The sequence below is a fragment of the Thunnus thynnus genome, chromosome 16, assembly GCF_963924715.1.
Source record: "Thunnus thynnus chromosome 16, fThuThy2.1, whole genome shotgun sequence".
In the NCBI taxonomy this organism is placed as follows: Eukaryota; Metazoa; Chordata; class Actinopteri; order Scombriformes; family Scombridae; genus Thunnus; species Thunnus thynnus.
In genome coordinates this window covers 2,925,520-2,942,610 of record NC_089532.1, presented here as the reverse complement: position 1 = coordinate 2,942,610, position 17,091 = coordinate 2,925,520, and the positions used below count along the sequence as shown (strand labels likewise).

At 38.8% G+C, this 17,091-nt stretch overlaps 2 protein-coding genes across 2 annotated transcripts; both read right to left on the bottom strand.

Annotated features, from left to right (window-relative positions):
* Nucleotides 1–255: 255 nt before the first annotated feature.
* Nucleotides 256–8,790, bottom strand: snapc1b (small nuclear RNA activating complex, polypeptide 1b). The gene is made up of 10 exons (XM_067614704.1): nucleotides 8,520–8,790; nucleotides 6,958–7,114; nucleotides 6,673–6,813; nucleotides 5,590–5,694; nucleotides 5,315–5,470; nucleotides 5,159–5,212; nucleotides 4,950–5,012; nucleotides 3,106–3,244; nucleotides 1,644–1,715; nucleotides 256–884 (listed from the first exon to the last, which is right to left on the bottom strand). The coding sequence occupies exons 1-10, from the start codon at nucleotides 8,648–8,650 to the stop codon at nucleotides 850–852; spliced, it is 1,053 nt and encodes a 350-aa protein (XP_067470805.1). The 5' UTR covers nucleotides 8,651–8,790; the 3' UTR covers nucleotides 256–849.
* A 588-nt stretch (nucleotides 8,791–9,378) lies between these two features.
* LOC137200111 (uncharacterized) lies at nucleotides 9,379–16,518 on the bottom strand. The gene is made up of 2 exons (XM_067614793.1): nucleotides 14,848–16,518; nucleotides 9,379–11,831 (listed from the first exon to the last, which is right to left on the bottom strand). The coding sequence occupies exons 1-2, from the start codon at nucleotides 16,516–16,518 to the stop codon at nucleotides 10,149–10,151; spliced, it is 3,354 nt and encodes a 1,117-aa protein (XP_067470894.1). The 3' UTR covers nucleotides 9,379–10,148.
* Nucleotides 16,519–17,091: the final 573 nt, after the last annotated feature.

Below are 17,091 nucleotides of genomic sequence, written 5' to 3'. Positions count from 1 at the left end.
AACATTAAAGTACTGCTTACATGTTGTTTCAACAATACTGATTGAATAATGTACTAAATCCATTCTGTAAATTGAATACTTTTTACTTTGGTTGCTGATACTTGTGTGTACTTTGGCTTAAGTAACATTTTAAATATAAGACTTTTATATTTTATACAATGACATTTATACTTTCACATACATAATCTGAATACCTCTTCCCCCCTATTTAATCCGAATCAAATGTAACACAAGAAAGAGACAAACAGAAATAACTTCTGTAAGAAAAGCGTTTTTTTTATATATATAAAACAGACAGAAACTTGATAAAATATTTAAACACTGGAGACAAAAATGAAGGCCGAGCTGCAGCACAGAATCCAGTTTTAACATTTCAGAGAAGGAAAAGAAAAGTTTGTTCCCTGATAAACCATTTTTCAACAAACCATAATCAGACAGGCGCAAAAAAAAAATCATCTGAACTCGAGTATCAGTGCCTCCCCTCAGCAGGCACCACCGTTTTAAACTATCCATTAAAGCCGTTAACGCCACCGAGGCTGACGTGTGTGTGTGTGTGTGTGTGATCCTTCTTGTTGTTGATCAGTCATATATTGTACAATGTGCGCAATTGATGGATGAATATTATTCTTCAACAGCCTAGTTTCTATGTCTCAATTCCATCTATTATGATGTTCAACTCATTAAAAAAATAAATGAAAACACTTTAAAATGTAAAAACATTCACATTTTCTATGTTACAACATATAAAAACATAAAAGATAATCAAAAAACAGCATTTTAAAACAAACTTCAGTGAACACTGTGCAGCAGCTCCAGTCATGATGAAGGTCGACTGCTGCGTCGTCTTCATCACCACTTGAATCTTTTGTGCTGTTTTGGTTTTTCTGAAGGGAAAAAAAAACCATCATATAAGAAAAGAAGCCGGTAATTCAATGTGTGAACATTTCAGAAGAGGAAAATGAACATTACTGCCTGTTTTATTGTTTTATAATAAGATTATTTTGGGATCTACAGTAAAATACGGCTGATGATGAGTTAGAATTAGGAGGAAAATTCATCCTGGTGAATGTTTTTTAAACCAAAGAAGCAGCGTGAGTCTCTGCATTTGAATGTTGAGCTGCAGCTAACGATAATTTTCATTACTGATTGATAACCTACTGATTATTTTCACAATTACTTGATGAATTGATTGGTGGAAATTGTGGAAAATGCCGCCCACAGTAAACATTCAGTTTATTATCACATGAGAAAGAAAGCAGCAAATTAAAAGGATGAAACTATCTGTCATTTTTAACTCGAACAATGATATGAAAATAGCTGCCAATTTATGTGTCTGTTGATCGACTAATCGATTAATTGACTGATTGTTTCAGCTCTGGTTGGATGGCGATGTCAGTCTGTTGGTCCAAAGTGAACATAACGTAGCATGTTAGCATGCTAACAGACCGCAAACTCAGGGAAATAGAGCAGAGAACAGTTTTCTTTATTCGAATGGAGGGTCTGAGGATGGAGAGGATGATGTATTACTGCACAGACTGTAAAGCTGCCTGAGGCAAATGTGTGATGTTAAGCTTTATAAATGAAACTGACTTGACTTGACGTAAATGTAAAAAGAGTATGAAATCTGTGATGACGTGTTGTACCTTCAGGAACAGAGTCCAGTGTGGTGAGGCAGTTGATCTGAGTGGACGTCATGGCTTCTTTCCACAGGTCACCTGATAAAGAGACTCAATCAGTCAGTAAAGATCATTTCACACAAGCTACAGAAGAAAATCCACTAATCCTTATCTACTGTAGGTGAGACGTGGGAGAGTTTTTATTCTTCATTTAGAAAATTCATCACAATTATCATCACAACTGCTTTTACAATCGTCATATTAACTCCTGCAGTGATGGAAGAAGTATTCAGATCCTTTACTGCAGTAAAAGTACCAATACAACAAAGTAAAAATACTCCATAATAAGTTAAAGTACTACAGTAAAAGTACATAAGTATTATGAGCTTGATGTAGTTAAAGCATTGCAGTAAAAGTAGTGGTTTGGTCCCTCTGACTGATATATTATTATATATGACATCATTAGATTATTAATAGTGAAGCATCAGTGTTAGAGCAGCATGTTACTGTTGTAGCTGCTGGAGGTGGAGCTAGTTTACACTACTTTATATACAGTTAGCTAGTTTAGTCCAGTGGTTCCCAACCTAGGGGTCAGGCCCCTCCAAAGGGTCAGCAGATAAATCTGAGGGGTCATGAGATGATTAATGGGAGAGGAAAGAAGAAAAAACAAAGTTCTGAGACACAAATCTGTTTTCAGTTTTTGGACTTTTTCTCTAATCTTTGATTTTTGCTCATTTGAACATTTATTGAAATGAAAGCATGTGAGAAGTTTAGAGGGAAAAATCACTATTTGGTGGAGCTGTTAACAACTCATAGACATGTGAAATGTGACCCCGACTACACACCGCTTTTTGTAAGACGTCAAAAGCCAAAAAGGTTGGAAACCACTGGTTTCATCTTTAACAGTGTGTTGTATTTTAAAAGCTTGTTATATTATCCATTGTGTCAAATCTTCATCTGAAAAGTAACTAAAGCTGTCAAATAAATGTAGTGGAGTAGAAAGTACAATATTTCCCTCTGAAATGTAGAAAGTAGCATCACATGGAAATACTCAAGTAAAGTACAAGTACTACATCCACAAGGCTCTGTACTAGGACCACTGCGCTTCTCATTAACACATGCTCCCACTTGGCAACATCCTTAGTGAATTGCAGGTTAATTTCCATTTTTTTACGCAGATGACACTCAGATTTATATTCCCATCCTACTAGAAGATCCTAATCCAGGCTTGAATGCTATTTATCTACTGTTAGATCTTGGCTGACTGAGAACTTTCAACACCTAAACAAAGACAAACCGAAATTTTGATTGCTGGTCTAAAAAAAACCCACCAAATACATCAAATATATCCTTCAGCCTTGATGACTGAACCATTCTTCCTAAAAGCGAGAACCAGTTGATTTACAGACCAAAACACATTCTGGTCTAATTTTCTTCCACTGTGAGTATAATAAGTATATGTATTTTGTAATATTTTCTGAAATTTTACCTGTGATGAACACACTTTCGTTGGTTCTGGCTTTGAGTGACGGTTTGCTCGTCCTGGAGTGACTTGTCGTGAGCGCGGGACCGGCCTCGCTGCTGGTGAAATCCACCTCAACCTGACGATGACGCCGGGACTTGGAGGCCTGAGAGCACAAACACAAAATACATTTTAGTGTTTTGCATCCTGATGATCTGACGGGAAATACATTTCATATAATCCCCCCCAAAGGGTTTTTGTTTAATTTGTTGCCAATATACATTTTTTTAAACGATTAAAAATAAGACATTTAATAATATAAGTGAGGTTGTGCAGCTGCAGCTCTCTGATATCAGTTGAAATTAAATCATTTTAATCCTTTGAACCCTTCTGCATGTTTTTAAATTCCTTTATTTATAATATGAGCTTATGTTATGTGTCACCCAGACATGTCATGTGTTGATTTTTTCAGGACTATTCAGAAATGTCATCATTCAGCATGTGAGTTCTACTATACATATATATAGTTTTTCAATCCAGCCCAAAAATCTCCATATCTGAATGAATAGAGGGGACTGTCAGGGTTTCAGGGACATAAGAACCATGTTGATGAGACATTCTGAGCCTAATGTCAAAAAAATGTATTGAAACGAATATTTTCATTGATTTGATCGCTCTGATTATTAGTTTAGTGACGTTATTCTGATTGATATCAAGTTTTTTTTGTTTTTTTTTAACATGATGGTGAATCATCTCCACAGATTTACGCTGCGTCTTCTTACACACAGGCACGGACGTAGCTGTAAAAACTTTTACTAGAGAAAAAGTCAGAAATTTGAAGAATTATTAACCAAGATCTAGCGTCTTTTTTCTCTCATTTCAAAGCTGATTTACTGAAGCTCGTTCTTAACAGATCGCAGAGGAACATCTTCTTTGTAAAGGGCAGTTTCCACTGATTTTTACAGTGTGTGTTTGAATCTTGGTGTAGTCATGGACTCAGACCTGAATTTCAACAACCACATTAAAACAATTACAAAGTCGGCCTACTATCAGCTAAAGAATATATCAAGGATTAAAGGACTTATGTCTCAGCAGGATTTGGAAAAACTTGTCCATGCATTTATCTTCAGTAGACTTGAGTACTGTAACAGTGTCTTCACAGGTCTCCCTAAAAAAATCGATCAGACAGCTGCAGCTGCTACTCGAGTCCTCACTAAGACCAAGAAAGAGGATCACATGACTCCAGTTCTCAGATCTTTACACTGACTTCCTGTCTGTCAAAGAATTGATTTTAAGACACTGCTGTTGGTTTACAAAGCACTGAATGTTTTACATCTCTGATCTGCTGCTACGTTATGAACCGTCCAGACCTCTCAGGTGGTCTGGATCAGGTCTGCTTTCTGTCCCCAGAGTCAAAACTAAACATGGAGAAGCAGCGTTCAGTTTTTATGCTCCATATATCTGGAACAAACTCACAGAAAACTGTAGATCTGCTGCGACTCTTTCAGTTCTTTTAAATCACAGCTGAAGACTTTTCTGTTTGCCGCCTTTCATTAAACCACATTAAGGGTTAATATTTTACAGTGCACTGTAACTTTTATTCTCTTGTTTTATCTTTCTTATTCCCTTTTTAGCTTCTTGTTTTTATATGTGTTTTTACTTGTGTTGCTTTTATATTCTGTTTTAATGCCTTTTATGCTCTATGTAAAGCACTTTGAATTGCCTTGTTGTTGAAATGTGCTGTACTAATAAACTTGCCTTGCCTTGATGTCTGTGTGTTCTGGTTCGACAGTTGTGATTTTTGAGAGTATGAACTTCGATGCAAAGTGCGTTAAAGGTGTACATTAGAAGCTGTCATGCGAAACACAAACCTCTGCCGCGTTTCCGTACGCCTTCGACTTGATGGAGGCGACGAGCTCGGCTCTTCTGGAGCACTGAGGGCAGAAAAACAGGCCACCGGTCAACAGCGTCCCTCTCTGGACACGGTTATTATTACAACTTTTACAAAAGGTACAAAGAAAAGCCAAAGCAGGAGACGTGCGCTACGCCGGCCGGTGATGCCTTAAACATTTCAATTCACCTCCTGCTGAGAAGACGTTCCCTCGCCGCTGTCTTCATCATCATCGGTCTCATCCTAACAAGACAAGACACGTCATCTTACTAAGGAAACAGATAAAATAAAACCTGCTTCATTTTGTTAAAAGGGAACATAAAAAGACCTGCAGAGACGTCTCACCTTCCTCTGCTGCCACTTGTAGAAATCCATCACGGTGCCGCGTAGCTGAGGGACGAGGTCTTTCCTGATCAGGTTGACAGATGAAGGCGCCTGTTCTGACGATGAAGCGACAGAAACCTTCATCTTCTCGTAGAGATCGTGAACGTTGGACAGTTCCTGCAAGAAGACAAAATCACAGCACAACTTTACACTTTGAAATTTTTACTTTTAAAGTGTTGGAGTTAGGAGGAGGAAGAGGAAGAGGAGGAAGAGGAGGAGGAAGAGTCTCTGCTCACCTCCAGCAGCTCCGTGTTGATCAGCTCCTGCGGACGAGACGTTCGCTCCATGAACTCCTCACACAACGGCGACCCCTCGATCTTCCTCTTCTTCTTAAACGCAAGCTGGCAGGAGAGGAAGAGGAGGAGGAGGAGGAGGAGGAGGAAGCACAATGAGCAGAAGGAGGACTGTGAATTTACGTGATTGTAGATTATGGAAGATGAAACATGGCGAAATAAAAACAACATAAAGAAATAAAGTGAACTGGAAACGCATTAACACCTGTCATCTAGCATTTATTATCAGTATATAAACAGTTAATTAATGTTTATAACACATTATAATTTAATAATTTAATAAGTGTTTGCTGCTGTATAAACAGATAATAAATAACAAGACACAGTTGTAATAATATTAAATATGTGTGAAGTTATGATTTATGACAAATACTGTACATTAACACATAAAAATGTCCTTTTAAATGACTGTTTATAACTACATTACAGAGTGTTATAAATAATTTATTAAGTGTTTATGTAAATGCTAAATAGGTGTTTTAATATTACTGTATATATTTCTTTTTAACGTATACATTTTGTTGTGTTAATGAAATTTAAAAAAAAAAAAAATTAAAAGGACAATAATTGGTCTAAACTTTAAAATATAAAATACAAGATGTATGCTTGGTTCAATTTTTTACTGTGAATTTTAGTTTCCTATTTTTTTTTTAATTTTTTGAATATTAGAAACTTAAATTTTCAATCCGAATTTCCAAAACGTAAAAATAAAAACAGCTTTGAGGAGAAATTTGAGGATTTCATAACTCATAAATTCAGATGGATGGTGTTAACAGCAAAACACTTCATTAGTTAAATTTCATATATCATATTTGTCAGCTGCTTATAAGATTTAAATTATTACAGCTATTGTTTGCTTCCATATTTTTAGGAACGTTCATGGTTGTTTTTTGTCTACAAGTGTAAACATGTAGAATGTAAACATGTAGAATGAAGGAATACTGTGAGAGTTTTAGTTTACATTTAAGACTCTGTAATAATTAAATGAATATACGAATGTGGCTTTATGAGCGGCCGGCGGCTCACCAGAGTGGGCATGGCGGTGAAGTGGAACGCTTTGTGGAACATCATCTGTCGGAGGATGAAGGTGACGTCAAAGTGCTGAGCGTTCACAGCATCCTTCTCAAACTTCTTCACGTCCTCCCAGTCCTTCAGCGACAGACGGATCTGCAGCCAGAGACGAAAGAAGAACTTTATCATCAGATTTCGTTCATTTAACAAGCGACTGACCCTTTAATGACCCTTTAACACGTAGTCCAACAGTGTGTTTTAAAGAAGGCGTGTGAGTGCAGTGTGTCGCGTGTTGCTGACCTGCTCCGAGGGCGACGCGGTCTGGCAGTGAAACAGGCTGTACAGCAGATAAAGTCCTCCGACTCTGATCTGGAAGCTGAACGGAGGCAGGAAGTACCTGTAGGCCGTGTCCAGAACCAGACGACTGAACGTTCGCTTCTCATGCTTCATAGTACCGCTGCAACATGACAACAACATGAGACGCTTGATGTTAAATTATGACAACATATCTAAAAAAAACTAGTTCTTTTTAAAGTCAGCCACTAGAGGAACTTTAAAAAAAGTCATTGAGCTTTTTTCTCAAGAGCTTCTCACACATACATTACTACTTATAATTCTGTTTGTAATTATGCTAATGCTTCCCTTCAAGCAAATATGACCTTGTGACATTTCCTGGGTTACAACTTTTTTTTTTCTATCAAAGATTAATCCTTTGTTTATTTACTCAATCGATCAATTAGTTGTTTGGTCTTTAAAATGTCAGAAAATGGTGAAAAATGTTGATCAATGTTTCCCAAAGGCTAAGATGCAACCAAAAATGTCTTCTTTAGTCTCGACCAACGGTAAACAAACAAAATATATTCAGCTTACAATCTTAGAAGTCTAAAGAAACTATAAAGAAAATATTTACATTTAACAAACTGGAACCAGAGAGTTTAAAAAATGACTCAAAGCGATTAATCAATTACCAAAATTGTTGGTAGGATTATCAAAATTTTTATACTGGTATCGGCTCCAAAAATCCAGTATCAGTTGGGCCCTAGTTGGAGGAAGCAGTCAAATCCTTTAGTTAAGTGAAAGTATCAATACCACAATGTAAAAATACTTCATTATAAGTAAGAATCCTGCTTTTAAAATCCTACTTAAGTAAAAGTATAGAAGTATTACCAGCTAAATTTACTTAAAGTACTATAGCAAAAGTACTACTTTTGCAGAAATCATAGAACTTTTACTTTAGGACTTTAAGTAGTATTTTAGATGCAGGATTTTTATTTGTAATGAAGTATATTTACATGTGGTATTGATACTTTTAAGTAAAGGATCTGAGTTATTTTACTTTAGTACTTTAAGAAGGATTTTAAATGCAGGGTTTTTACTGTAATTAAGTATTTCTGCATTACTTAAGTATCCTAAAACAGTGGTTCTCAAAGTGAACCCAGGGGTTCCCAGCAAAATTTCACTATCATTCCGTCCATAAGCAGCACAATAAGTGGTTAAAGGACTATTTTTGGTCGCGTGCGTGTCATACACTTTCTATAATAAAACATCTAAAAGCATAAATCTTATCAGATGGGGATTCGGGGTCTAATTCGCGTCAGTTTGGGGTCCTTGATATGTAAAGGTTAGAAAACCACTGGCCTGAAGGATCTGAATACTTCTTCCAACACTGCAGGTCACAAAATGTGATGGGTCACCAGATACGGTGTAACACCGGTACAATAATGACACATAACACAGTGACTGCATGTAAAGACGGTAGCTTATTATGATAAATGACAAATAATGAAATTCATTAGGACTTTTAACAGAAAACTAATAACATTTTGGTCGACAAAGAAGTGTCGTTTTTAGTGGAAACCTACTAGAATATCTGTTCGAACTTCATTTCTCTCCAGATGTCGGAGAACTGCTGGAAGCGGACAGACTCGGTCGTCTGGAAGCGGCTCAGCAGCTCCTCACAGTCTGACTTCACCTGTTTCCTGCAGAAATCCATCTCACAGCTGGACGGTACAGCTGCCGACAGCTACACTCACACACATTTAACTAGAAAACGGCTCTTCATTGGAGCCACAGTCGGACATGTAAACAAGCGACTCCGCTGCGACTGTCGAGGGTTTATTACGTCATTAGCCAGCGCTGACGATACGTTCAATGGCCGTTGTAAACTACTGCATCACAGACTTTTATTAGGTGGTATTTATGTCAATTATAGATTTTCCAAAATGTTCCTTTTAGCACTTTGATAAATCCTTCATTATTTCAGCCAAATTTTTCATTCAAAACATAAAATTCTTGAAGAAGTTACCATTGTATATTATATTTAAACAAACAGATCCAAACATGTATCTTCAAACACCGTTACATTTAAAAAACTGTAAAAAAAAAAAAAAAAAAAAAAAAAAAAAGAAATTAACCAAAACTATTAATTTACGCAAACTTTTCAGTATTATGCCTGATTAGGTAAACATTGTGTGTGTGTGTGTGTGTGTGTGTGTGTGTGTGTGTGTGTGTGTGTGTGTGTGTGTGTGTGTTTTCCAGTTTTTTAGGCCTGTATAACAAAGACTTTATCAACTAAATGCACAAAGAAAATCTTGTTTGTTAAAGGCAATGATAGTGATAGAAAACTCTGCTCTTTTCTCTGTGACAAAGCTGCTTTAGTGAAGAAAGCTGAAAGTACAGAGATTGACTGACAAACGTTTGTCTGCTCTGAACATAAACTCTGTACTTTGTGGTGTTTCAGGAGGAAAACTGCCTCAAATAAACTCTCATTTTAGTTTCACATTTTCTCTAGAAGCTTTGAATGAGATCCTGAGATGAAGACAGAAGAAAATACTTTGCTCACTGTTGAAAAAAAACATCTTTATTAATTATGTAAAGCCTCAGATTGTTCACACATCCAATCAGTAAAGTCTGTTAAATGACTCTTGTTCAATGATTTCATGTACAGATTCACTTCATCCACACAATCAGTTAGTTTAACCCAGAATGTCAGCTATGTACAAGAACATAATAAATGATTATTATCATGATAATTACAGTTTGATTGTACATTTCTTTATGAATTTACAAAGTGATGAGAACAAAATATCTATGATGAAGGAAGTTCTGCTGTTTTCTCTGTTTAAGACGCTGAAGTGGAGGAGAAACAACAGAACACAAATAAATCAATACAAACGTGAAACTAACATTTAGAACAAAGACAAGTTCATACTTTCATCTAAAGAAACGTCAGTGAAAGTTAAAAACATCATCATGAGCAGTGATAGCCTCCATGGATAAAAACACACAGCAAAAAGTGACATTTAAAGAAACTGAAAACATCAACAGAACAACAAATGAAAAGAAAAAAGTGTTGATAATCCCAGTTTGATTGACAGCTGATCTCTGTGCAGCTCAGAAACACCACAGCAACGAACTCTCAGAAACAATGGAGACAAAAACATGAAGAATTACAACAGAATCTGACACATGAAGTCTGAAATGACTTCTGTCTATTTGAGTTTACAGAACTCAGCTGTGACTCCAACACTTAAAAGACCAAGTCCAGCATAGAGAGGCTGAGTGAATGTGGTCTGGACTCTGTGGAGGAGAGTCATGGTTTCAGAGACTCTGTAGAAGGACAGAATACCTGCTCTGTGATCCAGGTACACTCCTACTCTGGAGGAACCAGGACCTGAGACGGGAGTTGAAACAATGTTGAACCAAAATTTATAACTGTTAGTGTCACAATCTAACATCCAAGATTTTTCATTGAGTCCAAATACACATTCATGCAAGCTTCCTGCTCTGCTGATATTCTTGTATGCGACTGCTACACAAACTTCTCCCCCTCTCCACTCCACCTCCCAGTAACAACGTCCAGTCAGACTCTCTCTACTCAGGACCTGCTCATATCCAATGAATCTATCTGGGTGACGAGAATAAGACTGTTGGTGACTCATTCGGTCTGCTTTTCTGTTCCCCTCAGATAAAAACAGATATGTGTTTGTTGTGTTTGGATCCAGTGTGATTTTGCGTGAATATTTTAAGAATCCAGCTCTGGTCTTGGGTTCTGGTTCTGACAGTAAAACATCCACTTCAGTCACTGCCAGTGAGATGTTTGTCCATTTCTCCCTCAGGATGTCCTGTAGTTGATCTCTGAGCTCTGACACAGCTGCTGTCACATCCTCAAAGTATCTCAGAGGACGGATATTGATGCTGGATGAGTCTGTAGATGCACTGAGTTGTGACAGTGAGGGGTAGTTGTGTAGAAACTGGTTGTGATCCTCTGTGTGTGAGAGCTGCATCAGTTCAGCGTCTTTCCTCTTCAGCTCAGTGATCTCCTGCTCCAGCTTCTCCTGAAGCTCTTTGACTCGACTCACTTCAGTTTCCTGCTGGGATCTGATCTGCTGCTTCACATCAGAGCTTCTTTTCTGGATGAGACGGATCAGCTCAGTGAAGATCTTCTCACTGTAATTCACTGCTGTATCAGCAGAGCGACTGACGGCCTTCATCTCCTGTTGAAGCAGCTTCACATCTTTCTCTCTGTCCTGGATTCTCTGCTGGATTTGTTGTCGACTCACCTCGAGCTCTCTCTGCCTCTCAGTCCTTTCTGCTGCAGCTGAGACTGTGTTGTGGCCTTTATGTTCATCCACAGAGCAGAGATAACAGATACTCTGCTGATCAGTACGGCAGAACATCTTCATCATCTCATCATGACGAGAGCAGATGTTCTCCTGGAGCTTCTCCGAGGGGTCGACCAGCTTGTGTTTTTTAAATTTACTTGATTCAAAGTGAGGTTGAAGGTGTTTCTCGCAGTAAGAGACGAGACACTGCAGACAGGACTTGAGGGCTTTCAGCTTCCTCCCAGTGCAGACATCACAGGCCACATCTTCAGGTCCAGCATAGCAGTGATCAGCAGGAGCAGCTTGGAGTCCAGTCTTCTTCAGCTTCTCCACTAAATCTGCTAACATGGTGTTTTTCACCAGGACAGGCCGCAGTGTGAAGGTCTGTCTGCACTGAGGGCAGCTGTAGATCTTCCTCTGATCCTCTCCATCCCAGAAGCTTTTAATACAGCTCATGCAGTAGCTGTGTCCACAGGGAATAGTCACCGGATCCTTCAGTAGATCCAGACAGATCGAACAGCTGATTATTTCTCGGTCCAGCTGATCTCCTTTCTGCGCCATTTCAGCTCTCTGTGGCAACGACTGTCTGAGTTTCACTTACTGAGAAATTGAACAGGTTTTACAGCTCTTTTACTGCATCACATGTTGGTTAGACCCATCATAAAACAGTAGATCTGAAGGGGAGGGAACAAGGAAATATGAGGACAGAGTGGAGCTTGTTGTGTTTGAAAGAACAGGGAGGAGTTATCAGGATGAGGAGCAGCACTGTGAATTAAAACTGTGTTTCCTCATTTACAGTGAAGTCTCAGTTCAAAGCTGCTCACCATCTGAAAACATTTTTGCATTTAGCTGTAAAATACTTGTTGACATGTCAGGGTTTGGTGATCCCTTCATATTTCTCTAACTCTTCCTTAAAATCAGATCAGTTTTTATTCATTTGTTTAAAACAATTGACTGACAACAGGGAATTATTACGCTTAAGTGTGATAAAATCATTAAATGGCTGTATCATCATTTTCTCATATATTTAATAACCTTCTTTGAAGCATTTTTGATTGTGTTTGAAATAAAAGCAGATAAAACCAGAGAGCTCATCTTATCCAGCAACACTCTGCTGATAAATGTTGACCTGACAGTCACATGATCCTCTGTAGAAACTGTCAGCAGCACCTAGCAGACCTAGAGGTCGGGCCCCTCCAAAGGGTCAGCAGATAAATCTGAGGGGTGGTGAGATGATTAACGGGAGAGGAAAGAAGAAAAAACAATGTTCTGATACACAAATCTGTTTTCAGTTTTTGGACTTTTTCTCTAATCTTTGATTTTTGCTGAAATATTGGATCATTTGAACATTTATTGAAATGAAAGCATGTGAGAAGTTTAGAGGGAAAAATCACTATTTGGTGGAGCTGTTAACAACTCATAGACATGTGAAATGTGACCCCGACTACACACTGCTTTTTGTAAGACGTCAAAAGCCAAAAAGGTTGGAAACCACTGGTTTCATCTTTAACAATGTGTTGTATTTTAAAAGCTTGTTATATTATTCGTTGTGTCAAATCTTCATCTGAAAAGTAACTAAAGCTGTCAAATAAATGTAGTGGAGTAGAAAGTACAATATTTCCCTCTGAAATGTAGTGGAGTGGAAGTATAAAGTAGCATCACATGGAAATACTCAAGAAAAGTACAAGTACCTTACAATTGTACTCAAAAACAGTACTTGAGTAAATGTACTTAGTTCATTTCCAGCACTGGTCAGTACTTTGAATATCTGGGAGCTGTGAGTGATGGACTGTCATGATTTGCGGAGCAGGTGGACCCAAATGCAGAGACTTGGGAGACACAAGGAACTGAAGAATATATTTATTCACCAAAACAGGAACAGGATACAGAAGTGCAGGCAGGAAACTAAATCAAACAAATGATCCAACAAAAACTGAACAGAAAACCAGGACTAAAAAAACTAAGTGAACTAATGAGGAGATGAGGTGCAGGTGGGGAGATGGTTGGAGAAACTCCAGAGAGGGGAGCGAGGTCATGAAACAGGTGAACAGACAGGACATTGGGAACCAGGGAGGCAGCACTCAGGTTGGGTGGCCTGGTGGAGCAAGACAGTTCAGGTGGGCGGCCCAGGGCCAGACAGAGTCAGAGCGAGAAGCCACCAGCAAGGAGTCTTAGACAAGCAGCCTGGGGCCAGGACCAAGGGAAAGCTGAGGACCTATGACAGGCAACCACAGGGAAGAGGCAATGGCTGAAGCTACTCTGAGAAATCTGAGTGACTGACATAGAAATACATGTGACCAGATGTCAATAATTATATATTCAGTTTATAGTTTAAGCTGAGTTAAGCTGAGCGTGAGCAATAAGACACTTTTATCAAGTGATGTACTCCTACTGATCACATGAAGGAATAACCAATCAGAAATATGGATTGACCCGACAACTACTGTATTGTACATTCTTTAAAAAAAACATCCTTACAGTTAACTCAGTGGTGAGTTATTCTGCAAGAACACATTTAATTATTAGTTTTATTTGTGTGAAATCATCAACTCTCTGTGAATAATTACCAACAATCTGATACATTTATGATGTATAAACATATAGATATGGATGAATGAAAGGAAATTGGTTGAAATGGAAATAAAATGTGCTGCAGACGTTCTGCTGTTGGTAGACGAGGTGATCATGACCAACGATATTTAGTCCAATCAGACAGAAAACAGAGTTTCTGTTCTGCAGTCATCGAAGATCTACTCTGAACCTCTTTAACAGCATTAAAGCCAAAACTAGTTTGATCAACAGTTTTTATTCTTCTGTTTGTGTTTGTTAAAAGCAACAAGTGATAGAAAACTCTGCTCTTTTCTCTGTGACAAAGCTGCTTTAGTGAAGAAAGCTGAAAGTTCAGAGACTGACTGAAAAACATTTGTCCGCTCTGAACATGAACTCTGTACTTTGTGGTGTTTCAGGAGGAAATCTGCCTCAAATAAACTCTCATTTTAGTTTCACATTTTCTCCAGAAGCTTTGAATGAGATCCTGAGATGAAGACAGAAGAAAATACTTTGCTCACTGTTGACAAAAAAACATCTTTATTGATTATGTAAAGCCTCAGATTGTTCACACATCCAATCAGTAACATCTGTTAAATGACTCTTGTTCAATGATTTCATGTACAGATTCACTTCATCCACACAATCAGTTAGTTTAACCCAGAATGTCAGCTATGTACTAGAACATAATAAATGATTATTATCATGATAATTACAGTTTGATTGTACATTTCTTTATGAATTTACAACGTGATAAGAACAAAATATCTACCTAGTGAAGGTAAAAGACGTCATCATGAGCAGTGATAGCCTCCATGGATAAAAACACACAGCAAAAAGTGACATTTGAAGAAACTCAAAACATCAACAGAACAACAAATGAAAAGAAAAAAAGTGTTGATAATCCCAGTTTGATTGACAACTGATCTCTGTGCAGTTCAGAAACACCACAGCAACGAACTCTCAGAAACAATGGAGACAAAAACATGAAGAATTACAACAGAATCTGACACATGAAGTCTGAAATGACTTCTGTCTATTTGAGTTTACACAACTCAGCTGTGACTCCATTATAATAAAGCCCAAGTCCAGCATAGAGAGGCTGAGTGAATGTGGTCTGGACTCTGTGGAGGAGAGTCATTGTTTCAGAGACGCTGTAGAAGGACAGAATACCTGCACTGTGATCCACGTACACTCCTACTCTGGAGGAACCAGGACCTGAGACGGGAGTTTTGATTTTGTTGAACCAAAATGTATAACTGTTAATGCCACAACGTAACACCCAAGACTTGTCATTGTTTCCAAATGCACATTCATCTGAGCCCCCTGCTCTGCTGATATTCTTGTATGCGACTGCAACATAAACTTCTCTCCCTCTCCACTCCACCTCCCAGTAACAACGTCCAGTCAGGCTCTCTCTACTCAGGACCTGACCATAATCAGTGAATCTGTCTGGGTGACTAGAATAAGACTGTTGTTGACTCGTCAGCTCTACTTTTCTGTTCCCCTCAGATAATAACAGCAGGGTGTGTGATGTGTTTGTATCCAGAGTGATTTCACATGAATATTTTAAGAACTCAGCTCTGGTCTTGGGTTCTGGTTCTGACAGTAAAACGTCCACTTCAGTCCCTGTCAGTGAGATGTTTGTCCATTTCTCCCTCAGGATGTCCTGTAGTTGATCTCTGAGCTCTGACACAGCTGCTGTCACATCCCCAAAGTATCTCAGAGGACGGATACTGATGCTGGATGAGTCTGTAGATGCACTGAGTTGTGACAGTGAGGGGTAGTTGTGTAGAAACTGGATGTGATCCTCTGTGTGTGAAAGCTGCATCAGTTCAGCGTCTTTCCTCTTCAGCTCAGTGATCTCCTGCTCCAGCTTCTCCTGAAGCTCTTTGACTCGACTCACTTCAGTTTCCTGCTGGGATCTGATCTGCTGCTTCACATCAGAGCTTCTTTTCTGGATGAGACGGATCAGCTCAGTGAAGATCTTCTCACTGTCCTTCACTGCTTTATTAGCAGAGCGACTGACGGCCTTCACCTCCTGTTGAAGCAGCTTCACATCTTTCTCTCTGTCCTGGATTCTCTGCTGGATTTGTTGTCGACTCACCTCGAGCTCTCTCTGCCTCTCAGTCCTTTCTGCTGCAGCTGAGACTGTGTCGTGGCCTTTATGTTCATCCACAGGGCAGAGATAACAGATACTCTGCTGATCAGTACGACAGAACATCTTCATCACCTCATCATGACGAGAGCAGATGTTCTCCTGGAGCTTCTCCGAGGGGTCGACCAGCTTGTGTTTTTTAAATTTACTTGATTCAAAGTGAGGCTGAAGATGTTTCTCACAGTAAGAGACAAGACACACCAGACAGGACTTGAGGGCTTTCAACCTCCTCCCAGTGCAGACATCACAGGCCACATCCTCAGGTCCAGCATAGCAGTGATCAGCAGGAGCAGCTTGGAGTCCAGTCTTCTTCAGCTGCTCCACTAAATCTGCTAACATGGTGTTTTTCATCAGGACAGGCCTCGGTGTGAAGGTCTGTCTGCACTGAGGGCAGCTGTAGATCTTCCTCTGATCCTTTCCATCCCAGAAATTTTTAATACAGCTCATGCAGTAGCTGTGTCCACAGGGAATAGTCACCGGATCCTTCAGTAGATCCAGACAGATCGAACAGCTGATTGTTTCTCGGTCCAGCTGATCTCGTGTCTGCTCCATTTCAGCTCTCAGTGGCAACGACTGTCTGAGTTTCACTTTCTCAGAAGGTGAACAGGTTTGACAGCTCTTTACATGTTGGTTACACCCATCTATAAACTGTAGATCTGAAGGGGAGGGAACAAGGAAATATGACCACAGAGTGGAACTTGTTGTGTTTGAAAGAACACGGAGGGGTTATCAGGACGAGGAGCGGCACTGTGAATTAAAACTGTTTCCTTATTTACAGTGAAGTCTCAGTTAAAACCTGCTCACCATCTGACAATATTTTTGCATTTAACTGTAAAATACTTGTTTGCATGTCAGGGTGTAATGATGCCTCCATATTTCTCTAACTCTTCCTTAAAATCAGATTAATTTCTATTTATTGGTTAAAAACAGCTGACTGACAACAGGGAGTTATTACACTAAAATGTGATAAAAACAATTAATGGCTGTATCATCATTTTCTCACATATTTAATAAACTTCTTTGAAGCATTTTTGACTGTGTTTGAAAAGCAGATAAAACCAGAGAGCTCATCTTATCCAGCAACACTCTGCTGATAAATGTTGACCTTTGACAGTCACATGATCC